At 48.5% G+C, this 27,584-nt stretch overlaps 1 protein-coding gene across 8 annotated transcripts in view; it reads left to right on the top strand.

The window, feature by feature from the left end:
* PHACTR1 (phosphatase and actin regulator 1) overlaps positions 1–27,584 on the top strand; it is a 286,809-nt gene that overhangs the window by 241,136 nt on the left and 18,089 nt on the right. For 6 of the 8 annotated variants that reach the window (XM_081294441.1, XM_081294442.1, XM_081294443.1 and 3 more), the window contains 2 exons: positions 996–1,246; positions 3,020–3,176. In XM_081294441.1, the coding sequence (XP_081150567.1) occupies positions 996–1,246; positions 3,020–3,176 (408 nt within the window). The remainder of the gene's footprint in view (positions 1–995; positions 1,247–3,019; positions 3,177–27,584) is intronic. The other 2 variants (XM_081294440.1, XM_081294437.1) reach the window with 1 other exon arrangement.

Genomic DNA, 27,584 nt, shown 5'->3' with positions numbered 1-27,584 from the left:
TAACCACTGAGCCACATCCCTAGGTCTCTTTTGTGTTTTATTTAGAGACAGGGTCTCACTGAGTTGCTCAGGGCCTCGCTAAGTTGCTGGAGGCTGGCTTTGAACTCACAATCCTCCTGCTTCAGCCTCCCGAGCTACTGGGATTACCAGCATGTGCCACTGTGCCTGGCTATTACCTTTTTTTAATTGAAAAATACAGTGGATCTTAGTACAGTTGATCATAGTTGGCTCTGAGAACATCATCATCCATCTTAGACAACTCACCTACAAAAGCAAACAGACAAAAGAGCAGGTCGGTGTTACCTGCAGCTGCCACCTGATGCCATGCCTGGGAGAGAACTTTCCCTGACCACGTCTGCCTGGTGTCACAAGTGGGCCTCCAGGCTTCTGCTCGTCGAAGCTCTTTCTCTTTCTCTGCATCTCATACCCAGCATTTCAAGCCACCTCCCCACTCACAGTCCCCACCCATCACCCTGCAGAGCGTTTGAGACCTAGTGCCTCGCTGTTGCCTTTGTGTTCTGGAACTCTGGCTGCACCGTGGGGGAGTCCTTTACCCTCCCCTGAGAGACACACAGGCTGCAGATGAACCTTCCTTGGGTCCTTGGAGATATCAATCTGAATCAGAAATATCTGCAGAATTAGAATTCCTTTTTTACAAATCCTAAATTGTGGTGAGCACCCATCTGATCTTCCACGTTCACGGATGGCAAGCGTGCAGGTCGGTGGCCATGAATCCATCCACACTGTTGTGCCTCTGTGACGGTCATCAGGGAACTGGGACTCTTATTTCCTATTCAGGGCCACTACCACAGTGGTGGTCAGGGAACTGCGCCATCCCGTCCGGAAACGATGATCTGTAGAAACGGATTTAGATTTACTTCAGCTGGTGGACGCCTTGTCTCTGGGGACCAGGGAACAGCATTTTCAAATGGCGCCAAGGCCTTCCCTGGCCGAGTTAGCTAACACGCGTTTCCTCCTCCCCCCTTCTCTTCCAGCAGCTCCGAGCAGCGAGTCCCCTGTTCCACTTCTTACCACAGCTCTGGTTTGCACTCGAGTGACGGTGTCACAAAAGCAGGACCTATGGGCCTTCCGGAAATAAGACAAGTGCCAACTGTTGTGATTGAATGTGATGACAATAAAGAAAATGTGCCTCATGAATCGGACTATGAAGACTCTTCTTGCCTGTACACAAGAGAAGAGGAGGAGGAGGAGGAGGACGAAGAGGACGACAGCTCCCTGTACACCAGTACGTGCATCCGGGCCCTCCTCCAGGGGGCGGGCAGCCTGGTGCTGGGGACCTGGCCCAGATGCCCGAGGGTCCCGGGGTCCCGGGTCTGCTGTGAACTGACTCTGGTCATAGGGAGCCCAGTTAGCCTCTAGGAGCCTCGGGTGCTTCTGCAGTAACACGAGAGGGCAGGTGGCCTCCAAGAGCCCGGGGAGCTCTGAATACGGCCACACCACTTAGATGACTCCTAGGTGGCTCCTAGGTGGCTCTCTTGGTTGCACCCTTAGGATGCCACGCTTCCCTCAGAATGAAAGGGAGGGGCTTAAAAGTCTCTTCCCTCCTAGAAAAGACGCAAATACTCACCACTGGGGTTGCAGCAGATTTGTGTAAACACACCTCACCAACTTTAAAGTCCTGAATTTAAATTTGTCATTTAAGACCTTTAAGTATAAGAGACGAGAAGAAATAGGAAAAGCCAAAAGTCTACCACTCTGGCCATGAATGGTAAATGTCAGTGATGTGAGTACAATCTCTCACTTGGCCAACTTTATAATAAATGAATTTGTGATAATAGCAAACATTTATTGAGTAAATACGGTGTGCCTGGAAACTTGCTAAGATTTGTATCCTCTTAGCAACACTTTACAACAGCTTTAGGATATAGACACCATTTGCCCCTATTTTACAGATAAATAAATGAAGGCAGGAAGTGCCCACATCCTGGGATGGTATTCCAAAAATCCCTTGGAAACCAAACCAGTGGAGGATGAAAGAAGAAAAGCATTACTAAATAAAATCCGAAAGAATCCACAAGCTTGTCAGTCAGGATGGTGCACACCTGTGATCCCAGTGACTTGGGAGGCTGAGGCAGGAGGATCACAGGTTTGAGGCCAGCCTTGGAAACCTAAGAGAGACTTGCTAGTATCTTCCTCTCGCTCTCTCATTAGCTAGCTTCATTTGAAACTCGGTAAGAGGCCTGGTGAGCTATGAAATGAGTCAAGTCATTTCACAGAGAGGAGCAGCCAAAGACCCCAGTGATGTATGACCGGAAGCAGCTGCTCGGCCTGTTTGCCTGGTGGTGTCCGGAGATGGGGAGGCTTTGCGCCAGGGTTTCTTAGCCTTGCCCTCCTGACTGTTGGGACCAGGTCGTACTTTGTGGTGGAGGGTGGGCTGTGCTCTGCACTGAAGGATGGTTGGCGGCTTTCCTACTGCCACCCCAACACTATTCTAGACTTTACCAGATGTTCCCCCCGGGAAGAAAAATCACCCGGGGCTCAGAACCACAGATTCATCCCTGTTTTAAGGAAGCCCTGCCCTGGCTGCTCAGGAGCCCGTATGTTAAAAAGGAGTCAACAGTGACAGCCTTGCTATCCTCACCTCCACCCGGCCCCCACAAGCCCCACATTGTCCCCAGCATCATGCTCCTTCACTGCCCCAGCTCCAGGGCAGCTGACCCTTCTGCCCCCGGGAAGCTCCCGCCCTGCACTCGCCCCTGTGCCTGCCGCCTGGTGCAATCTCACTCCTCCCCCTGGGGTCAGCACCTCCTCCGTGAACCTTGCTCTAGTTTCTTAAGGCCCTTGTCCCTTCTCCTCCTCGTTTCCGGAGGGCAGGGACTCCGTCACAGGCTCCTGTGGCTCACCATGTCCAGCCACAGTGCTGGGCGCAGACGTGGTCTGGTGGGAACACGGGGAACCGAGGCCTTCGCCCCCCAGGTGCTCAGCCCTTTGGGTGTTTCTTCCTGCCTGTGGCGGACCGCCCGCAAGGCCCATCGCTGACCCGTTTCTCCCCCTGCAGGCTCCCTGGCCATGAAGGTCTGCAGGAAGGACTCCTTGGCCATCAAACTCAGCAACAGGCCCTCCAAGCGAGAACTGGAGGAAAAGAACATCCTGCCCAGGCAGACGGACGAGGAGAGGCTGGAGCTGAGGCAGCAGATTGGCACCAAGCTCACCAGGTAAGACAGCGGCACCCTCTGCCGCCGGACAGCAGGACCCCGGCTACTCGGATGTTAGCAGAAGCTTATGGTCCCAGTCAGCAGCCAGTCCTCGTACCTCTTAATAACTTCCTGCTTTAAAAAGCCCATGGAAAGCTTCCCATGTTGTCCCCAGGGCTGCTTCTACTGACCCTCTTCTTTACTCAGCCAGATTTTGGAAATGTCATAGGAGTGGGGTTTGCTTAAACACGAAGCCATCAAAGCAGCCACTCTCTGCTGCGGTGCCACGTGGCTGGTGGTGATGCCTCCTTAGTCCTCTGGACTCTCCTTCTGTTGAACTGAAATTCCCACGAATGCCCCTCCGGTGGTCTTATTGTCTGACCACCTCACCTCTCCTCTCTTATCTCCAGAGGGTTCAGAGACAGTGTTCCTGGCCTCCCCGGGTCTCTTCTCCCAGGCTACATACAACCAGATCTTATTGCTGGGGGTGGGGACAGGTGGATAGTGTGGCTCTGGGCTGCCTCCTGACCCAGCGTATTCAAGTTTACACAAAATGCAAATAGAGCTCCCCTTAGGGGACTCCGTGAAAGGGAAGGCGCAGACCTTGACCCTAGCCACACCCACCACGCTCAGCTCCACCTGCTGAGAGTGGGCATCCTGGATTATCATTTCTGCCCCTCGACTCCCATTTCCCTCCCTTTGCTGCAGTCCATGCAGAGCCCCAGGCATATCGGAGGCAAATGGAGGGCTTCTCTGCAGTTAGAGTGAGATGCCAGCACATCTGGGTGCCCAGCACAGCTTCCTGGGTGGAGGGAGAGAGAGCAGGAGAGATGTGGGAGGCATGGCAGATGAGTAAGGTTGGCACATGCTTGTGCTCCGTCGGCCCTGCCACCTGGTGTTGACTGACAGAGTGGAAAGGGACATTGTTCCAGAGCATACTCCAAAGAGAGACAGCCCCTAGCCTCTCATGCCTGGACACGCACCACCACCATGACCTGGCAGGCACGGCCACCAAGCCCGGAGGCGTCAGAGATAGAGACCATCCATGACCAGAAAACATTCTCTGTATTCAAGACTTTGTTCTAGGAATCTCTCAACCCTCTCTCTTTTAAAGCAGAAAGACTCTTGGAATTCTTAAAATCCACTGAAGGTTTTCCTGTAGGAGGCCTTTGCTCCCAACCTTCTTTCTTTATGGTCAATAGCAAAAGATAAGCTGACTGGGAAGAGAGAGAGAAAGAGAGAGAGAGAGAGAGAGAGAGAGAGAGAGAGAGAGAGAGAGAGAGAGAGAGAGACACCGAGGTGGAGGTGGAGGTGGAGAGGCAGCTTTGGGGTATTCAAAGCACTGAGTTGGCCCCCTTCTCTGAATCCATATCATCTATGTTCACTCTTTCAACCGAAGTCTCTTTTTTGTGGTGAGACTCTGACAGGGGCTGTGATTAAAGAAGTCCAAGTGTGTAGCAGGTTGAGGTTGAGTGGAGTTCAGTAAATCAGGCAAAGAGACCAAATCTCACCCCAAAGTCATGTTTGATTCACATCTAAAGAGTTTTATGGATGATCTCATTTAGAATGAGATCTCAGCTCCTGTGCTTCCAGAAGCTGACCCTCATCCCAAAACCAGGGCAGATTGAAGGGGAAGTGAGAGAGCCAGGGACCAGGGTGACCATGACAGGCAGAGCCATCCTAGAATCAGCAGCTTGGCTTCTAGGAGCTATTGGCCCTCCTTGGGGCTTGCACTAGGTCATCTGAGCACCACGTGCAAAACGTGGGTTTCATCATTGCAAAAGGGAACGCAAAGAATGTGGAAATCCGTTGTAGGGTTTGCATTTCTGAAGCGGCCAGGCTGTAGCGTTCTATGACCTGTGAGGCAGCCGCCAAGTACCGGAAACCTTCAGCTCTCGGAAAAGTGCGTAGCCAAGTCTGCAAGTCCTCATGGAGTGAGCAAGATGGAAGCCACAATTTTAGCCTGACAGCATAAGAAAATTTAAAAAAAAAAAATAGCCCAGCATTCCACAAAGAATCCCAAGGTAGGAGGAGGGGACGCAAACACCAAGAAAAATGATGTCAGTTTTTGCAGAACCTTCTAGTGTTAAGGCAGTTTCTACATAAAAATGCAAGAATTTTTGCTCTTCCAAAAATATCTGCTTGGTGTTGTTGGACGGATTCTCCTAAATCTCTACCGAGAGGTCACTTGATATTTTAATAACAGATAACTATTTCATACAGCCACTGTTAGGGAAGCGGGGACTGCAGTAGATATGAGGGTGACCAGGAGGGTGTGCACTGCTTCTGCCCCTTATGTATACACACTCCAGGACAGCACGGAGAACCCCGGGGTGAACAGGGCCGTCGGCTGCGGATGAAAGTCGTAGAATTTCTATTTAAGCTCAGTCTGTGTCGTTCTTTATAAATCTGGTTCTTGTGTTGGTGTTGTTATGTGTGTGGTACATCAGGCCGCAGGGCTTGTCTCTTTCTTATAAATGAAGAAGTGGCACGTGCTCACCTTTCTGTTGGTGGAGCCCTCCACACACTTTGCATCTCCTGGTCTGAGGGTCACTTTTCACGGCCGGGAGAGCAGGACTTTTCCCTCCAGTGACCTCTCGTCAGTGAAGTGCAGAGACCGCAGGGCAGTTGGTCACCCCAGCGTCGTGGTGTTGGCTGGGAGCCTAAGATGTGGGTGTTGGTAGGGTTGGTTGCTTCTGGAGACTGTGGGGAGGAGTCTGTCAAAGCCCCTCTCCCAGCTTCTGCTGGTTTGCTGCATGTCCTTGTTCTGCCTGGCTCTGAATATGCATCACTCCAGTCTCTGCCTTTGGTCCCATGTGGCATTCTGCCCACCTCCGTATCTCTGGGTCCACGTGGCCCTCTTAATAAGGACCACCATCATGTCCTCCCTTTGACCTGGTGACCTCTGTAAAGACCCTGTCTCCACATTCTGTGGTACTGGGGTTTATGCTCTCAACATAGAAATTTGTGGAAGACAGAATCAACCTATCATTCTTGGATAGACATAAAGTGGGTCTACCAAGAAAAAGGACCATGTCCTCAAATGCTTATGGGGACTGACAGACATTGCACAAAAGTGAAGCAGGCAGTAAGAAGATTATCGATGATGAATGTGGGGAGCTGGGGTGAGATGAAAGCCCCCATGTAAAAGGAGCCATCACTATTCAATTTCAACCCCCGACTATCGTTTTGAAGAAATGAAGGGCCGATTTGTCAGCTCTTCTGAGATATATCTAAATTTTTAAAATGAGAACTCCAATTTTAAAAACCATTATTGTTAACCAGCTTTCCATTGCTATAACAAAATGCCTGAGATAATAAACTTATAAAGAGGATAGGTTTATTTTGGCTCACAGTTCTGGAGGTTTCAGACTATGCTCTATTAACCCCATTGCCATCAGGCCTGTGCAAGGCAGCACATCATGGAAGGGAGCATGTGGTGAAGCAGAGCTGCTCATACCTCACGGCATCCAGGGAGCAAAAAGGGAGAGGAAAAGAGGAAAGACCCAAGTCCCACAATCTATTCTAAGTGTACACCCCGAGTGACCCAAAGACCTCCCACTGGACTCCACCTCCCCCGTGGACTGCAGACTAGGCTTTCACACCTGAGCCCCTGAGGATACTTACCCAAACCATAGCCACTAGAGAGATCAAACAGTATACTTATAGGCTGAATTTAGCCCAAGGACCCCAGCTCAGCCCTGGGCCCCATGGTTTCAGTCTCAGACCTGACAGCCGTGATTTATCCTACTGACAGGGTGTCCACGAAGTCTCTGTGAATGCACAGCAGCAATGTTCTGCACTTTAGACTGTAAATGGGAGCATGCCCATGTGTGTATCTGCAGCAATTTGGAATTAACTTCTGTAGGATCCAGTTTATTTTGAGAGTGCTTATTTGTGTGGCTTGACCCTGAGGAGTTGCGGCGGGTGGTTCTCAGAACAGGTGACGGCTGGGTTGGAGGAAGACATTGATGGACACGGCCCCACAGCTCACCTCTCCTTGACTCTCAGGAGCTGGGGTGAAGCACCTGGCAGGGTTGATGTTGTGATCTTTACTGAAGCTCTGGAAAATCGCTGAGCCCCCAGCGGCGGATGGGATGTGGGTCCCTCCTTTAGAAAGTGCCACAACCTGCTTCTCTTCTTCCTGCTTATCATCACCACTGAAAAAGCTGCCTCAGTCTTTGTGTTTACACAAGGGGGTGAGATAGGGAAGTGGACAGGTCAGATCCTTCCCGGGAGACCTAGCCCGTACACCTTCTTTCATTTAGGACTTAATAGTAATTCTAGAAAGAAAAAAAAATGTATCCTAAATTTTATATTAGACCTATAAGTAGTACACACCGTCATCACTCCAGTGCCTAGAAAATAATATGTACAGAGGATCATGTGCTGCTTTCAATCATAATGTACCATTCAGGGAGAAAAATTGAAACCCGTTTTTTATGCTCATAGCCCAGTCAATAAAATACAGTAACTCTGACTTCCAAATGTGGCTGGCGTCGTATTTATGGTTTGGGAAAATTGATGCTGTTCAGCCCGACACGGCAGCACCTAGCTCCAAAGTGGCAATCAGTATCTCCCCCAGGAATCTAAGGACTGATGCGAAGTGAGAGCTGGCCCCTCCCTACGCTAGATAATTAGTTCTGCAGAGAAAACACTTTCTAAAAATAGGAATACCAATCAAAGACTCTGTGAGTTCAATTCAGCTTGGACTGACTGAGGGTCCCTGGGTACACATCACTGTGACTTCTCCACTTGGAGAGAGAAGGGAGGAAGGTAAGACTGGAGTGAAAGCTTTGGAGTATCTTCCGTGTACATTTGGTCCTTCCAGTTTTGTCCTCCATCATCATCGTCATCGTGGCCATCGTTATTATCTTGGCTTGAAATGGGACACAGCTTAGAGAGGAAAGGAAAGAGGGCGCTGGTAACTGCCTGGGTGGGAATGACTCTGGTTGGGGGGACTTTTCCAGGGATTGTGACACCTCACATGAAACTGAAAGTAGGTACCAGCCACCTGGCTGAACCTTCAAGAGGGAGCACGTCAAGTCCGGATGAGTGTGACTTGATGTAGTTCCTGAGCAGCGTGGCATTTGCATTACAAGCACAGGGACCCATCGAGGAACAAGCTACATTCAGATCACGGGACATCTTTTATGAGCTTTCTGCACAAATTAGAAAATCCTCTCTAAAAACCCAGGTAGGGGTTGTGGCCTGGATACATGTGGGTCATCCCATCACAGGGCCCAACAGGGGATGGGCAGCTCAGAGCCCTGGCAGGCATGTTGGCCGCCTCTTGCCCTCTCCAGCTGTTAAGAATGCAGTGAAGGATTAACCCTTGACATCCTGCCATCAGGAGGGAGGACCTGAGTCCTGACTGTATGTGTGTGTGCATGTACGTCTGTAACGTGTGTGTGTGTGTGTGTGCACGTGCACACGCCTGTCTCAGGAGGAGAGGACTCATGGTCTGCAAGCACCATCCAGGATGTCACGGAACAAAGCCACGTCTTCTGAGCATTTCTGGTGTTTGCATCTGGGGCTCCCAGCTGCCCTGGCCACCTGTGCAGGTTTTTTTCAATGCCATAGTAATAAATAGGTGGGCAGAAGTGCTGCTCTTACCCAATGAGAACAGAATCAGAGTCAGTGTTTAAAACTTGCAAAGGTTTTTCAAAAAGAAAGTGGCTGTCCTTGGGGACTGTGGATCTTTTGTTTTTGTATTTCATAGTTTTTTTTTAAGGACTGGTTATTCCAGCAGCTTCCCTACTTTGGGTGCCCAGCCATATTCACCTCTAGACTAAACAGGGAAGGGATGAATCTCTGGACTTCCATTACGCTGCCATTTTCAGGGGCTTCTCTGAAATTAGATGAAGGGGAGACTTCAAAGACCATCCTATTGCTCACAGCCTCCTTCTGGCTCTCGGTGATTTTCTTCTTATCATTATTGAGCAAATCCATAAGATTCTTTTTTATTATTTATCTTAACACAGAAAGGCAGGCTCTGGTTCATGGGCTCTTTGGCTTAAATGAAAGTAGAATCCTCCTGTCCACATTTAGAGACGGCCTCTTGGGGTGATGGAAAAAAGACCCCAAATGAGCATTGCTTCTATTTCAAGGAAAACTAGCTACACGACCCTTTGCTGTTGATAAAATCCTCTCCCATTCGTATCTCGTCTAATGATATTCACTGAAGCCTTCCAAGGCAGCTGCTGTTGGGACTTCCACTTGGTAGGTGAAGAACCTCAGCTCATCATCTTAGAGAGCAACAGTGACAAAGAGAAGCACATCTTCTAAATCCGGGGCTTTCCTATTTTCTGCTGAGAAAAATTTTAGTTGGCCTTTAGAGTCGTTGGATTGAACTCAGGAGCACTCAACCACAGAGCCACAGCCCCAGCCCTCTTTTGTATTTTATTTAGAGACAGGGTCTCACTAAGTTGCTTAGGGCCTCGCTGTTGCTGAGGCTGGCTTTGAACCCACGATCCTCCTGCCTCAGCCTCTCAAGCCTTTGGGATTGCAGGTGTGCGCCACCGTACCTGGCTCATGACCCCAGTGTAACTGGCAGGGAGGCTGGAAAACATAGTTGAGCCCTGGAATATTCAGTGGATATAAAGTGTCCTCACACCTCACTGCCCCCTGCAATGGCCGCGGGTCTTCCTTACTCAATGGTTCATGCAGTCATATAAAAGAGATCATCACAAGTAAAAGAGATTTGATTAAGAGACCTTTCACAATTGGGAGTTGGAACACAGGGCACATGGTTCATCTTTGTGGAGCGTGTCATGTGGATTGCCAGAAGCATCTGTCCTGGAGTGAGTGCATGGTTACCCAATGAACTTGCTCCTGAGGTCCAGCTTAGTAAAGTGATGGATGGGAATCAAAATTATCTCATTTAGAGGGAAAAAAGGACCCCAAATGAGCATAGCTTCTATTTCAAGGAAAAACTAGCTACATTACAGTTGGAAAAAAATGAGTTTGTTTTATATGAGTGTAAGATTAATTCTCCAGAGATACAAGTTACTAGGGGAGACCACGGACCTCATGTTCAACAAACTGCTGGTATCTGATGGTATTGATGAGCACCTAGTGTATGCACAACGCTGTACCAGGTACCATTTAAATAGCTCCTGGATCATTATTAGCCCTAGAAGTACAGCTCAGCTACTCAGGGTACACTCATGTTCTCTGGTCTAGTCTAGGTTGCTAATGGTGAATTTTGTGAGGCAGGGACATATTCTTCTGGAGCATATTCTTTTGAGGAGGCTGAATTTATTTTAGATTATTTCTCTTACTATCTCTTTTCCTTTAAAATATTTCTAGAAGAATAGGTGTGGGGCAGGGCCCTGGGTGATTTAAAACTGACTATCTAAACATTTGGTTCAGAGTTTCATTTTTCAAACCTCTGCATTCATACGAACAACTTCAACTTGAGTGGTTAGGCCACTTGTCTTGCAGTATCATGATTTCTTCTTCTTTCTTACAACCTTTTGACCCACTTTCAAACTAAAGCAGTCACAAGCTTGTTATTTTGCTCCTATTTTTATCCGTGGGTCTCTCAGTCACTTGTGAACTCACCAAGGGGCAACAAATGACTGTGAGTTAAATCGTTTTAGGAAGCATCTGAAGAGTGGCCCCAACTTTGGTTGACAAGCCATTTTGTCACATAGGACATTACTTCAAATGTCTGCTTTAACCTTCAGATTGACTCATTCAGAATTTTTTGTCTCTCCAAGGTTGTACCTGTGCCCCATGGGAGGCCACTAGTGAATTTCTTCCCCTATTTCACAGCTACACCTGGAGGAACTTAAATGACAACTTATCGTCACTGTGTCTGATATTCTTAATTTTATGGATAAGGAAACTGAAGCTGGTAATATTGGGCTACTAACCAAGTTCACATAATTTGTGGCTGGATTAGGATTTAAAACCAAGTTCTCTGGCGCCAGCCACTGTTAAAAATTAATATCCCTCCAAAAAAGGAAGAAAAGCATTCACCTCTCATAGGAAGAAACAGGCCAACTATTTGCTAGAAAGCCCTGCAAATCACATTTCTCAGTTGACTGTCTCCATTTGGAAAGAACCGAGAAAATTGATTTCAGAAGCAAGACAAATGACTGAAAGTGGAGGTTTTGAATTAAGTCCTCGAGAAACAGTTTTAGGAATCAAAAGGCCCATGAAACAGGAATCTTTGGATTCTCCCATACTTAGATTTTCTTCATGGACACGGTCATTCCCCTTCATCCCACTTTAGGAGTTAAAAGAACATTTATATTAAATTTGCAATTGAGAGCAAGAGATGTCCCCTCATCTAGATCTCTGATGGGTCCTCATGGCTCAGTAGGGTGCCATTGATGATTTTGAAGAGCTGGGGGTGTAAGCTCAGTGGTAGTGCATTTGCCTGGCACGTGTGAGGCCCTGGGTTTGATCCCCAGCACCACCCAAAATACCAATCGTTATTATTGCTCTCTTGAAGACTGAACAGGTATTTTTGAAGGATCTCAAAAATGGTACCTTTACGTAGAGTTGTCCTATTCGAGTGATTCTATTCACCCCACACCCTTTTTTTTTAGTTGTAAACGGATTTATTATCTTTTTATTTACTTATTTTTATGTGGTGCTGAGGATCGAACCCAGTGCCTCACACGTGTGAGGCAAGTGCTCGACCACTGAGCCCCAGCCCCAGCCCAATTCTCTCTCTTAAATGGTAAATAGATCTACAATCATCTATATTTATTATGAATCCGGTCTTTGTTTCAGTGGTGAAGTTGGTATTTCCAGTCTCCAGAGTAATTTCCATGGTCTATAGGGCTGTTTCTCTCTCACGCTCCACTTTGGTTTGATTGGGTGTGATTTTTCTGCAGCTCCTACACAGAGCTCGCACATGGTCCTGAATATTTAACTAGCAGAACTGGATTACCACTGAAAATTTGCAATGCAGTTGTTTTTCATGCATCCCTGTACATTTTTGTTTACTGGCAAAATACCTCAAATCTCATGCAAAATGCTAATAAGAGTAATTCATTTTATTTGTCTCCATTATGTTCATTTCACTCCTCTTAGAATGCCCAGATATTTACAATAGCCTCAAAAAATTACATCTGTACGCCTAATTGAATAGTAATTTTCAGATAGAATATAAACAGGAGAAACCATCCAAAGATACAACCGCTGGAAAAACCTTGTTCTCTGTGATTCTAAAAGCAATCCCTTTGAAACAGAAGTGAATACACTTCTATTTTAGGAAGTGAGATCATGAAAATTTGATGCTCTATGCCCACTGAATCATTAAAACAACAGTATTTCAAAACGGGCAGTCATTTTAGGTCCTTTGGAAAGAAAGATCACAAGTGGGTGCCAACAGGTCATCAGCATAGTGGAAAGAGATTGGCCTGCCATGCATCCAGCCCTGCTTTTGACTGTTAGGATTTTCGTCTTAGTGTTGTACTTATCACATTCTCTCTTAATTAAAAGATGCCAAGATGTCATTTCATCTTTCCGTGCATTCGAAGGCCATATGAGGCACTGCCCTGAGCCAATTTGATGCCACCCCCAGGGAGCCTCATCAGCATCCCATTCCAGTGGAGACCCAGCATGGCCGCCTTGAGCCCGCTGGTACCACCACCATCCCTGGGGACCCCCAGTGAGCAGCTTCTCCCTGAAGCCCTCCGTGTCAGTGCCACACGTCCTTGGCACCTTCCCGACCAGCCTGTCCCTGCCGGCTCTGCCTTGGCTCTCAGTCAAGTTGCCCCTCTGCACAGCCATAACCAACAGAGCCGTGGGAGCTATGGCCCGTGAGATCCGGTTCTCATCACGTAGTCAGCAAACAGTGCCACCACCCCAGAGGAAACGACGAAGGAATTAACTTGGTCAGGGCAAAAATAAAATTAGCCCATTCATTTTAAACCAAACAAACAAACCAACCAAAAAGCCAATGCATAGTGTCAGCTTTAGGCCACCGAAGAAATTAGTTAAAATGTACCATAAATTTACATCATGGATGATGTAGATACCTATTTATAGGTTAACCACACTGAGGTATTTGTAAAACTGTGGAACATTTTTTGAACCATAATTGTTTTTTATTTCTATCCAGTTCTTCAAACCGCCTGTTGGACGGGTAATTTTAGGGTACAGTGTCATTGTGAGGCCAACTGAAAGATGGGGCAAGCAGTCCTTCTAAAGGAACATGCTTTCAGGTTCCTTAGACCTCACGGCTGCAGAGCCACCAAAAGTCTAATCCTGACGTGGGCTGACATACTCGCACAGGGCACCAGCCTCAGAGGAGGTCGGGCCTCAACGCAGAGGAGGTGAAGAATACGGGGTTACCAAAACAGCACGCCAATGCAGAAAGCCAGTGAGACAGGACAGCCTCCAGATGCTCTGCACATGATGATGAAGACGAAGCGGAGTAGGGTAAGAAGCTAGGCCATTGCCACCCGCAGTCCACAGCTCTGGCTGCACTGGTGTTAGAGATTTGAGGGATTGTGGTCGGCCCCCCAGAAGCACTCTTTGTAACCTTTGACCTTGATGGGCTTCTCAGTCTTCTGTGTTGAAGGACCCAGCAGAGTACATCTTTCTGAGCAGGGTTAAGGACTACCCCAAGTGGGGAGTCACCCAGTTCATTTTAAGCTGTGACCACTTTGGTTGATGTTTCAAGGAGACAGTTCTCAGGCACGAGTGACACTCTTTGACATGTTGGCCCCAATTTACAGCCTGAGGGCCAGTGTTGGTCTTCCACCTGTTTTTTTGGTATGAACACTGGTTATGTTAGATATTAGGTGTCCCCCCAAAAGCTCACGTGTGAGACAATGCAAGAACATTTGGAGGTGAAATGACTGGGCTGTGAGAGCCTCAACCCAACTGGTGAATTAATCCCCTGGTGAGATTAACTGAGTGGTCACTGAAGATACCTAGGGTGTGGCTGGAGGAGGTGGGTCTCTGGGGACATGGCTTTGGGGTAGGTATTTTATATCTGGCCAGGGGAGTCTCTCTCTGCTTGCTGGTCATTATGGGAGCTGGTTCCCTCTGCCACACTCCTCCACCATGTTTTAACTCACCTTGAGCCCCAAGGGTTGGAGCCAGCCATCTACGGACTGAGACCTCTGAAACCGTGAGCCCTCAAATAAACTTGTCCTCCTCTGAGGCTGTTCCGGTCAGGTCTTTTAGTCACAGCATTGAAAACTCTGACTGAAACAAACTCTTTACCACCAAGTTGCGTTTCCAGTTCTTTCACTTTTTCATTCTTTCTATCTAATTTTGAGAGAGGATCTGGCTAAGTCGCCCAGTTAACCTTGAACTTGCCGTCCTCCTGCCTCAGCCTCCTGAGTGGCTGTGATCACAGGTGTGCACCACCACACCAGACAGGCTGCCTGTGTCAATAAAGTTTTATTGGAACGCAGTCAGCAGTCTTTCACTCCACACCATCTGTGGCTGCTTTCATACCATCATGGCAGATAGAGAAGTTGCAAGAGAGGGCAGGTGACCTGGAAGTATTCACTGTCTGGTCCTTTGAGGAGGAAAGGAATGACACAATGAAGGACCAAGGCTGAGGACACTGCGAGAAGGCATCAACCCCGTCACAGTGTTGATGGGGGTTCAGGAAATGTGTCTGCTTCAAACATCTCCATGAGAGGGGGAAACGATATTTATCTTCTTTGTGCTTATTTCCCTCATCATCAAAATGATTCCATTTACTTTGACGTAGAGTCCAAATCTGCCCGTGAAGCACCATCTAGCCTACAAATTATGCCAGGGATACAGTCCAGTTTTTAAAATTCAATTTATTACCTGAGTCGTTCCAAAAGCTACTCCAATGACAACCAAGTGCCATAGAAGCAGCTCAGCCATTGGCCAGCAAAGAAGGGATGGGGGGGGGGGTTCCTGGTGGACAGGGTGAGAGGGAGTATGACTGAGCAGCAGGTGTGTGTTGTCCTTGACAAAGGTAAGCCACAAGCCCTGCCAGGCACACTGCTCCTGAACATCAGGAACTAGAGTGACAACTGTCACCTGGATTTTGCAGCTGAACTGGATTCTCAGCCCGCAGGAGGAGGTGGGACCAGAGGGAGTAAGGCCAGTGAGTGAAAGGCAGGTACTGAGACCAGACTCCTTGACCTTCAGACCTCTAACTTCCTGACAGGTGGCCAAACACTGGCTGTCACACGGGTATGAAGAGAGATTGTGCCATCCCAGCTTACTCGGGAGGCCACGGCAGGAGGATCACAAGATTGAGGCCAGCCTTCGCAATTTAGCGAGACCTTGTCTCAAGATAAAACATAAAAAGGGCTATATAGCTCAGTGGTAGAGTGCCCCTGGGTTCAATATCCAGTACTGAAAAAAAGAAAGACAGAAAGACGGACGGACAGAAGGAAGGAAGGAAAGAAGGAAAGAAAAAAGTTTTTGCCTATGTACCAGAGAAAGCAGATGCTGAGAACACTCTGCATTCCTGTGGGTCATTGTCCCTTTCCAGTGCACATGCCTCTCGCAGGAGCAGTGGCCTGGGCTCTTAGTGGCCCAGTGTCCGGCCAGCTGTGTGTAGGATTCTCCTGCCAGACAGGCTCAGCAGGGCGGTGGCCTTTTGTTGGAGACAGGTCGGGCTGGAGCAAGGCGTGGGAGGGATACTCCCTGACTGAGGAGAGGGTCACACCCTCCTTGGCTTCCCCCAGGAAGGGGACAGGTATGGATGTCACACCTCGGGAGCTGGTTTTGCTGGCGTGGCATGTCCTGTGGGGGACACTTCAGTCACAGGCACAAGGCTGCTAATGGGATCTGCCCAAGTGTCCCTTCGCTGTGGCTTTGAAATCAGTCTGGCTTCAGGCATCAAAGTGCACAGGGGACCGGGGAGGGAGGGTGTGGGGGATGGAAGTGTGAGCTGCATTTGATGTGACCAGAAGTGAGGAAATAAAAAACCACAGGAGAGGTGACAGCATATGACTGATACTCACCAGCTGCTGTCCTGTGGCAGACGTGTGTAGGAGTTCGGTCTCTCTTGGGGTCTCCTATTTGAGAAGCAGCCTTCTCCGCTCTCAAGGAATCTCTCAAGCCCTTGAACAGATGAACTGAAGGGATTAGAAAGAAATCCCTTATATTTATTTTTACATGATGAGGATAAAGTGTCTTTCACCCTTCCTGACCCTCTTCATTTCTCCCATCTTGTTCCTCATTCGCCTCCCGTTCCCATATAAAAAGATTCTTCCCTATTCTGAATAAATAAGCCCATTAAAACTCCCTCGCTCTAGATCGCCTTAGAATTAAGAAAGAAATATTCAAAAATTGCAAAAAAAAAATGCAAATCCAGACTGGTCAGAAGTTTCTAAAACCCGTCACGTTGCTGGAAGAGTTTGGGGAGAGGGTCTTTTGGGGATAGGTAGAGGAAAATGTGTCTTGTGAAAAGAGTACCAGGCCACAGGAGAGCAATTAGAAATTAATAACCACGATTATACCAGCCCTTTGGGCTACTGGGCTATTGATTTAAAAATGAAAGTTTAAAATTGTGGCACCAGGGACCAGGAAAGAATAGAGGAAGTGAGACCCCTTTTGGAGTTTCCAAGTTTGAGTTCCCAGGTTTCTAAACAGCATGGGATCTCATCTGAACTTGAGTAGTTGCTTTATTTTCCTGAAATAGGAACTCAGAAGAAGCCCCTGAGCAGCTCCAAAAGGAAATTGGCACCACATAAAAATCAATAAATAAAATAAAGGGTTGTGTCCATCTATTATATATATAATATATATATACAGGGATTACAGGATTATAGGGGTGCAGGCCTGTAATCCCAGAGGCTCAGGAGGCTGTGAGGCAGGAGAATCGTGAGGAAGAAGGACAGGGACTCCTGCTCCGCCCCTGGCCCCCAACCCTCCCATCGGGCTTCCACCTCACACTCCACCCTCAGCCTCTCCTTGGGAAGTGCTGATGGCCCCAAGATGAGAGAGTCACCTTTGTAGGGTGACGTTAAAAGCCTGAGTCACACATATTCTCTAGTTCCTAGAAGGAATCCAGATGACATCTGCAGGCAGAGTCCAGGGGGAGACGTCTTGGGGTGCATTCCTGACTTTCCTTCCCTGGCCTGTCTTTGGGCAGTGATGGGCAGTTGTGTGTGTTGTGTACTGAGGCCCAGCACAGCAGAGGCATGGGGCAAACCTGGAACCTTGAGAGTTTACCAGCTGGTTAATAAATTATGACATTTTGGTATCCTCTGGGCCGTGCCCCTCAGCCTAACCATGACGGTGACTCTCACTAGTGAGCTCCAGAGCTTGCTCTTTGTCCTACCACTCATCCTGGCCCCAGAGTTCTGTGTCCCTCAGGAGCAATATTCCTTAGAGAAGGAAGGACAGCAAGCACGGGATACAGACAGGGTCAGGTTAAGACACGAGTAGCCGGCCACCCCTCGTAACAGTGCTCTTGCCCGAGCCTGCAGCAGGTCTCTTGCTGAGACACAGGCAGCTGTAGGCGGGTGTGTGGACTGATCCTGGGTCCCGAAGGGGTCTCCTTTCCTGAGATAGGCCAGCTCCCCCGAGAGGAAGATCTGTGCCCCCTCCTTGGGTAGTAGCAGTGACTAGGGGTCATCAGATGACCTTGCTGAAGGGGCTAAAACAGAAAAGAAAGAAGATGGCCGGTGCCGTGTGACAGTGGCAGGACTTGCTTTGAAACACTAAAAACAATGGCGGGGGCTGCAGTTGTGGCTCAGCAGTGAGCACTCGTCTTGCATGTGTGAGCACCACATAAAAATCAGTAAATAAAGGGGTTGTGTCCATCTACAACTAAAAATATATATCTGTATTTAAAAGGGGGGGGGAGATGCCATGGTGCACGCCTGTAATCCCAAGGCTCAGGAGGCGGAGACAGGAGGATGGAGAGCTCAAAGCCTCAGCAATGGCGAGGCAATATGCAACTCAATGAAACCCTGTCTCTAAATTTATTTAGATACAATACAGGGCTAGAGATGTGGCTCAGTGGCACCGAGTTCAATCCCTGGTACCCCTCCCCTCAAAAAAAAAAAAAAAAAAAAACAGGAGGGACTCTCAAAGAGCTGGGATACATTGCAATGATCGGAGGTGACCTATTTGTGTGACCTAGAGAACACTAAATGTAAACATCTGAGTATTTTTTTTTTACTTATTTAGACGTCTTATTTGGAATGTCATTCCCTGTTTAAGCCTCTACCCTTGAAAAGAAACCATACAAAGATCATTTGACACAATTGCCATTATTTTTCATGCTAGGGATCATCAGGGTTGTCGTGGTCATCCGATTACCAAGACCACCTCCCTCCTCTGGGGTTCCTCAGGAACACAGATCTGAGCACCTTCTCCAGAAACCAAGACCCCTCCTGCCATGATTCCCCCCAGGGGTCAGCATTCCAGCAGGAAAGATGGGTCACTTGTGGTGAGAGCCGGGGGGAGGGCTACGCCCAAGACTAATTACAACCAGGCATGGTGGTGCACATCTGTAATCCCAGGGTCTTGGGAGGCTGAGGCAGGAGGATGGTGAGTTCAAAGCCAGCCTCAGCAACATCGAGGCACTGAGCAACTCAGTGAGACCCTGTCTCTAAATAAAATACAAAATAGGGACGTGGCTCAGTGGTTGAGTGCCCCTGAGTTCAACCCCTGGTACCAAAAAAAAAAAAAAAAAAAATCTAATTACAAAGGATGGGCAGCTTCAGAACCCTCAGCGTGGAGCTGCAAGCAGCCTCCAGGGGACAGCCAGGCATGGCAGATGTGATGAATGAGCATGCGGTCCCCTGTGACACGTGTATTTAGTTACATCTTCCATGACAACCAAGAAAGCAATGGCCACTTGTGTGTTTTTATATGAAGAGGCTGGGGGGAGGGGGACGGTGGGAGGCCTGTCATATGCAACAGGCTAAAGAGAGGAGCAAGTTCTGAGCTGAGCAAGACCCCCCTTTGAGATGCCAAGGCCCGGAGGCTGCCCCAGCATAACTCCAGAGAGCTTCCGCTGTACCTCATCTGCATCTTTTTAATTCCAACCCACCCAGCAACTTAATCAGAGTCAATAGTTATATCTCAAATTGAATTAAATTGTTTTTAATTGAACAGTAAATGTTGACCCATTCATCTAAACTATGGCTCATAACTCCAGAATCTTCTCGTTTCCAGAGGGTTGAAAACAAATCTCACTTTTCCCCGGATTAGCCGACACTTCGTTGTTTTGCCAATCACTCATGATATCCCCCTCCTTACAGTTGACAGTGACTCGGCCCCTTGCAGGACACACGAGCTATCTCCAGACGCTCAGGTTCTCTCTGCTGCCCTCTTGTTGCCTCCTGTCCACCCACTTCCTGAAGCAGCCTCTTCCAGGGTTTTATACTGTCTAAAACCAGTTGTCCTCAAACTTCCCAGTGTGTGAATCTCCTGGAGAGCCCTGGAAACAGCACAGGCCGCTGGCCCCACTCCCAGGGCTTCTGAGGAAGCAGGTCAGAAGCCCAGGAAATTTCATGGTTAACAATTCCTCGGTGATCCTATCCTGATGCTGCTGGCCCGGTGACAAAGTTCTGATTTAAAGAGATGCCTATGATCTTGAGTGCATGGGGGCATTACCTGGGAAGCTTTCAAAGCCATCTGTTGGGCTGGGGACGTAAGTCAGTGGCAAAGCATGGGCTTAGCGTGTGCAAGGCCCTGGGTTCCATCCCCAGAACTGCAAACAATAAAATAAAAAATAAAAACCTATGCCTGAGTTCCACCCTCAGATATTCTGATTTAATTTGTCAGGAACGTGGCCCACCCATGGGTATTTCTTAAAGTAAAGCAGGTGGTTCTCCATGTGCTAGAGGATTGAGAAACACTGGATCAGGAAATGGGAAGTAGCAGAACTCAGGAAAGCAGACAAAATGCGGTAGGAAGACTGTCAAGAGCAGCTAGAAATTAACACTTAAGCCTGTGTTTTGTCCTTCCTGGTCTGATGAGGAGTGGTGATCAGGGGCAGTACAGGTACATCAGCTTTGCCTCAGTGTTAGTCTTGCCTTGACCTTGACATTAACCTTGACCTGTCCCCAGATCACTTAAACATTGCAGACTCCAGTGTAAGGTGATGAAAAGCCACCTGGTCCTCCTGGGGAGACTGTTAACCTTCACCCTGGGTACCCAGTAAAGCTGTCTGTTGGAAGTGAGGAGAAAGGCAAAGCAAACACTAAATTCTGTTTTTTAGGGTTTGGGAACAGGCTAGTGACTACTGATAAAGCCCAGTGCATCTTTGATGGCAGAACGTTGTCATATCGTCCGTGCACAGTCAATCTTGCTGATGTTGCTCTAACACACAGTTCTCGTGGAAGGCCCAGGCCAAAGTCTGGCACATGGAGCATGTTGGCTGGATGGATGGATTGGCTGACAGCTGAGTTAGGCTATAGGTGACCAGACCTCCTTGGTCTCTTTGAAGTGTAGACTATTGCACAGTATTTCCCCTGTGTTCTTTACCTTTCGGCAGCACCTGATTTGGGCATTCATTTTGATCACTCTCTTAGAAAAAGAGCTTGTTGCAATGAGTGGGTTCCTTGGTTACCTTCACTCTCTTAGCCTTTGCTTTACCACTCGGATATTATTCAGAGTGAAATCTCACCCACGGTCGGTGTGGGGCTCACGTCCAGCATCCTAATCCTATTGAAAGTGTTCACTGTGCAGTTTTTAGGTCACCTTCTCGTGGGTCCGAGGCACACACATGGGCCCGTCATTATCTCAAAACTGATTTCCACGGGACACAACCAGAATTATTACAAGGCTTTCCCTGGTTATCATCTCACTGTACCTTATTTTAGCCATGGGGTCTTGCACTGGGGCCGTGGCCTCTAGAGAATGAGGCCAAAAATATTCTCTTAAGCGTAACCTATTTATCTATTGGAGGGAAGGGGCCTTTTTCAAGCTACCCAAAATATTCCCTGCTTTCTAGTTATTTTTGCAAGGGACTTTCTCATCTCGTTCTCGTTTGTGCTCCCAGCACAGCAGTCGGGTTCAGTGTTGCTGGGACCATTTGTTGTAGGAGACACTCACTCAGGCGTGGAGAGGGAAAGCAATAGACGGTACTGACCTTCTGGTCAGTGGAGGCAGGCCGGATATGGGACTCTGGGTGCCTGTCCATCTTCCCCAGCGGGATATCTCTGCCAGCCAGGCTAGTTGTTCATAAGCTGAGGGGAATGACAATGGAGGAGAAAACCGAAAATTAGTGACTGGAATTGCTGGGCAAAATTGGGCACGTGGATCAACAGTATTGAATTGTTCTGCCTCGTGTACAGAGAGAAGCACCCAAAGGGCATGGTCCTTAGAGTACAGCAAGACTACTGTTCAGCCTTCCCAGAGGAGCCCCTTTCTGTGGCCAGAACACCTTCATATAAAGCCCAGAGTTCCCTTCCATCCCCATGAGCACAACTCGCAGGGTTGAGGTCGTTTTGGTGATGGTGGTGGATGGTGGTGGATGGTGGTAGATGGTGGTGGATGGTGTGATGATGGTGGTTTTTGTTTGTTTTTTTTTTGCCAGGGATTGAACCCAGGGGCACTTAACCACTTAGTCACATCCCCAGCCCTCTTTATTTTTATTTATTTTATTTTTTTATTTTGAGATAGGGCCTCCTCGCTCAGTTGCTGAGGCTGGCCTTGAACTCGTGATCTTCCTGCCTCAGCCTCCTGGGTCGCTGATTACTAAGGCGCGCACCACCAGGCCTAGTGTTAGGTAGTATTAATTTATTTAATCCTCAAACATCTCATGAGCCCCTTCAGTGCACCAGGCACTATGCTGGGAGCCAGGAACACAGAAATAAGTGCGATTTGTGGCCTTCAGGTGGTCACAGTGCAATGGGAAGCTCCCCCTGTGCCTGAGGCCATCGCCTGGACGGGGAGCTGCCAGGACGGTCTGGTGCGCTGGGTGGCACTTGGCCTCCCTAAGCCCCCAATGTGGGACCGGTTACCTCCCAGTGAACCAGGAGTAGAGGCAATGAGGAGCCGGGGTCTCATTGCAGTGGCTGGGGCACGACAGGAAGTGACTTAGAACATTGTTCTTAGTGCACTGTGAGACCCCGAGGCTGTTAGCAGAGGAGGGGACCCTGAGCTGCAGCTTCTCCATCCCCCTCCTCCTTGGCCCATTATAAACACAAAAATTCCAGGAAATCTGATCCCGAAGGCAGTTAGAGGATTCCCTCCTCTCCACGGCACAGAGATGGAAGGGTGAGGCTTTGGGGGGAACGCCGGCTCTTCTGAGGTCACTCCTGTTAAGTACTGGACACAAGGTGGTCACTGGATGCACAATACTGCCTCTGAAGCTGCTCTGAAGGACAGGACACTGTGGGCTTTCCTCAAGCCCGAGATCTGGCCATGAGCAGGAGCCGGGAGGAACAGGAGCAAGGCTTCTGAAAGCCCAGCAAAGAAAGCAGATTAAGAAGTCGCCGTTAGAGGTGCCGCCGGAGAGTGAAAGTTGAACAAAATGAGGCCTTTGGTCAAGCGGTGAAGCCACTGGTGGTCTCAACAAGAACTGACTCAACAGAGCGGGGCTTCTCGGCCGTGGCCCTGCCCGGGCTTTAGGCTGGATAACGCTTGATGGTGGTGGTGGGGGGTGCTGTCCTGTGTTTGTAGAGGGTTGAGCTGCAGCCTGGCCTCTGCCCACTAGATGCCAATGACATGTGCCCAATCACAACAACCAAAAATGACTCCGGACCTCACCCAGGACAGTGGAGAAGTGGAGGCCTGGACCCCACATTCAGGACATCTGACAGCCAAGGGCAGGTGGTGGGCGATGGAGGAGGAGGTCAGGTAGGACAGGTTGTTGTTGTTTTGCTGTTCTGTTTCTAGTGGACACTGCAGTTGTTTCCCGTAGGGAAAGAACTAGATAAGAGAGAAAGCCGCGGGGTAGTCACGGAGCCGCCTCTGTCATCATTTCACAAACATTAGGCATCTCCAATTACCAGGCTCTGCCAGGCTGCAGGCACACCAGCGTGAACGAATGATAAGTGCTTTACCCAAAACTATTAAACATTTCAAACCGACGGCAAAGCATGGAACCCCAACATGGGGCCTTGCTCAGCCTGATGGTGAGTGAGGCCTAGGGGTGCTGCCTTGGGACCCCGTGGTACAAGCACCAGGGCACGGGAGGCGCAGGACAATGAGGAGGCACCTTGACCAAGAGCAGGGAGCACAGGACGTGGTGCTCGGGGCTTAAACTGCCCTGTCAGGATGGCCCCGATTACCCAGTGAGAGAGCCACAGGCAAGGCCTGCGCATCTGCAAGGAATCCAGAGGGGCTGGTTATTCGTGAAGGACAGGACGGGGATGCTCTTGGCAGGGGCCAGATCAGGAAGGATGTCACAGAACAGGCAATGTCATCGTCAGATCCTCTCTCTCAGATCCTCCCTCTGCCTGGGCCCAGGAGTGGCAGCACCTGGCAGCAGCCAGGAGAGGTGCTGTGCTGGGGCTTGCTTCCCCTGGGTGGTGGAGGTGGGATAGGAGGAGGGACGGTTTAGATGCAGGACTTGGTGGTTGATCGGCTCTTGCCATGGTCTGAGTGTTGGTCCCCTCCAAAACGAAATCCCCAATGGTATATGGAGGTAAATCCTTAGGAAGTAATTAGGTTATGAGAATGGGACCCCATAGTGGCATTAGTGGCTTTGTAAGAGGAAAAAGAGAAGCCCCAGTTAGCAGGCTTGCTGGTTTACCATGCGATGCCCTCCACTGGGCCAGGACCCGGCAAGAAACCCTCACCAGATGCCAAGCAGATGCTGGTGTGATGCTTCAGGACCATGAGCTAAACAAACATCTATTCTTCATAAATTACCCAGCCTGTGGTATTTTGTTATAGCAACAAAAAACAAACTAAGGCAGCTGCTGAGAGGGAAGTTCAGAGAGAATGATTCCATTTTCCAGTTTGGGCAATTCACTGGGGGAGAGATTTGGAACTACTTGGAAAGGAATTTGTCTAAAGGAAGAAGGAAAAATTAATTTTCTTAGGGTCTTTAAGTTTAATAATCTGTAGGCAGTTGGAAACGGGGTTGGGGACTCAAAAATACGACCCAGAGGCTTTGATTTTAGAATCATCAGCACATTGATGCTAACTGTAGTCATGAATATTTCTGTGATCATCCTGAAAATATGTGCAGCATTGGACCTGAGAGGGTCTGAATTCAGTAGTTCTATCTGTATTAAATGGCTCCAAAACTGAGCTACATAAACCTCTTTGCTTTATAAAGTAATGAGAATCTGGTGTTTTGTTATAGCAAGATACCCATCACCTCCTGCCTTAGGAGAACCCCCTCATCTGTCATCTCCTCCAGGATGACTGACATAGCAGATACCTCTCCTTGGTCCTCTCTTTGGTCCTGAGATGCAGAAAACCAGTCAAGTCTGCTTTTCCTCATCCTGAAATGCAGACACAGCTTCCAAGATGCAGGCTCTGAAATCACAGCTCACAGACAATAAGCAGTTGTAAATGCTAATGAACGCTGTGACCTTGCTGTTCTGCAGCCTGCAGAAGGCTCATTAGCTCTGTGCAGCAGAACTAATCCTCCATGAGTCAGACCAGCAAAACCTACAAGGATTTTTGTCACCTCTCTGGGGAGATGCTGCAATGCCCCCTGCTCAGCATGTATTAAAACATCTTGCTTTTACATTCTCCAGCAGGCTCTCTTCTCCCGAGGCCAAAACCCAAGTGCCATTTATTTGGGGTTTTATTTTTGCTTTTGTTTTCACAGTCTTTCTGTGCAAAAAAAAAAAAAAAAGAAGAAGAAGAAGGAAAGCCTCGTTGTATTCAAATGTTTCTTGTGGTCACACATAATGATAGTGTTGTTCACACTGGAAGAAAAGGCAAGATTCATTTTTAAATTTGAGCGAAGATAGAAGGCAGCTGGCGGCATGTGACATTTGCGCAGGGACCCAGTGACTTCACTTCACAGTAAATGAGGAATCGTTTAGCTGTGGTCCCCGATAAGGAAGAAATCATTCGAGCCATGGAAAGGATCTTGCGGCTCACACATTTTGTCCACCAGGGTCACGTGGAACAGCCAAGCTATTTAAGATCACTTGAAAGCACGGAGCATTTAATTCTGGATAACTTGCTGTATAGAAAGTTTTAACTCTGGAAAAGATTTCCCGTGCCACCCAGCTTATAAATATCTCAATATAGCGTTCAGGAAATTTCTTTTCAAATTAATGTTAGTCTAAATCAGACACAATGAGTGAAATCTACCAGCCAGGTGGGGCTAAGGCAGATGCATTCAGGAAAAATATCTCATCTTGGAGTCTTAGATTATCAGCTCTGTGGGATCCCAGGGGTTCCCCTGTGTCTGCCATTTCTAGAACAACAGTGATCAAAAAATATTGCGCAGTACAATAAAGTGTTTTGAGAGACAGAAAGGAACCACATTTACGCCATTTTTATTATAATGTGTTGTTGTAATTGTTCTCTTATATTATTAATCTTTGTACCTCATTTGCACATTAACCCTTATTATAAATATATATGTATAGGAAAAGACGACGTCTGTAGGGTTTGGTACTAAGTGCAGTTTCAGGCATCCCCGAGGGAGTCTTGAACAACACATCATCCCGTAGGTGAGGGCAACTCCTGTACGTAGACCCATTTCTAAGAACACGTGTTCACGGCAGTGAGTGAGGATGCCGACATAACAGGGGGGCTTGAGAGGAGAGCTGCGGAGGAAGTAGCGTCAGGACAGAAGCTTCATCTCCTAGCGCCTGGCCCCACTCCCCCTGCCTACTGGGCGGGTTTGGCCTGGTCCAACTCTGCAGGGCCAACCCACGATGCTGCAAGGATCTGCAGTGGGCAGTGAAGTGGAAACCCTGTCCGTCATGCTTACTGTTTTAAGGACATTTCATTCCACCCCAACTCCTTGGAAATGGTCCTTCCGGTTTCAGCATGCACGTCTTTTTGGGTACTGGGGATTGAACCAAGGGGCACTTAACCACTGAGTCTCAGCCCAGCCCTTTTTTGTATTTCATTAGAGACAGGGTCTCACTGAGCTGCTGAGCGCCTCGCTGAGTTGCTGCAGCTGACCGTGAACTCATGGTGATCCTCCTGCCTCCAACTCCCGAGCCACTGGGATTTCAGGCATGCACCACCACACCCAGCTTTAGCTTGTACATCTTCATCACCTGACCCTCGGCTCTGTGCTCCTTAGGGATGTGCCTGACCCTCAAGGTGGCCCATGTCAAGTAGATTAGCGGATGGAAGAGTCAGGAAAACAGAACAGGATTCTTATGACTGGATGACGTCACCCAGAGAGAGGCCTCAGACTCAGAAAGCCCAGGGAGAGTGGGCTGGAGGGATGGGAAAGTCGGACAGCAGCACACATAGAAGTGCCCTCACCTGCCCGGTCTGAGTGAGCGCGGTGGACAGGGGCTAGCAGCAGTGGGCATGCCCTATCTGAAGGCATTCAGCCTCAAAAAAGTGCCGCCTCTGAGCTTGCCAAAGAGAACTGCAGAGTCAAATGCAGTGGGCGATGTCACTTCGAAACATCTGATGAGGAAGCGGTATTGCAGCTGTGGTAGACAGACAAGTGCCGTCACCCCTCCCCAGTTCCCTGTCCTAATTCCCAGGTCACATGGCAAAGGGGAGTTCACAGCTATGATTAATTAAGTTAAGGATCTTGAAGTGGAACTGAAGTGAATTTTTATACATAGTGTTTGGAACCGTGCCTTGTGTTTTAGGCATTAAGCCAACATTAGTTTATTCGATTATTATTTACTATTTAGAGGAAAAAGAACATAGGCCTTAGCAGGATTCACCTTGTCCTAGGCTAGTAGTACCAGGAGAGCCAGGACCCCTAAGTCCTGAGCTATTTAGAGCTTTGTGATCCAAAAATGCCACAAGATCCTTTTCCTACCAAATCTCATTTTCAGAGTCAAAACAACTAGTGATAGCACATGCCCAGGTGGGGAGCTTGGCTACACTTTGGAACTAAGATCTACCTTCATGTCCTCAAACCCTTTGAGAGAAATGAAAACTAAATCGTTTTTATTTTGAAACCACTTGTGTTCGTAAGGAAGTCTCATGAAGGACAGAATTTTCTCAAGTTCTCATTCACTCACTCATGTTCTGCAACTCTCCAAAGATGAGTCCTAAGATAAGAAAGACCAGCACAGAATCAGGCAACATGTCTGGTCATGGAATCGACGGGCTCCTCGGCGGGCTCCTCGGCGGAACCCAGTGAGGGAAGCTTGTATGGACACCCCCTAACATAAGACTCCAAAATATGAGCCTGATCTCCAAGAGGCAAGCTCCTCTGAGCCTGAGCAGCTTGTTCAAAACATACCGCCCCTCAAACACGAAGCCTGGGCGTTCCCAGACCCTCCCATAGAGGTAATGCGCACAGGTGTTGGGAGGGAGAAGCTGACAGGTGAGGAGAGCACCCACGTGGGGCCGGTAGGCTGCATTCCTGGTTGCTCCCTAGTGTGATCACCAGGTTCCCCTGCGGTGAGAGAAAGCTGTTTACATGGTGGA

Source organism: Spermophilus citellus, assembly GCF_964194105.1.
Source record: "Spermophilus citellus genome assembly, chromosome: 5".
Lineage (NCBI taxonomy): Eukaryota > Metazoa > Chordata > Mammalia > Rodentia > Sciuridae > Spermophilus > Spermophilus citellus.
This window is presented reverse-complemented; position numbering and strand designations above follow the sequence as displayed.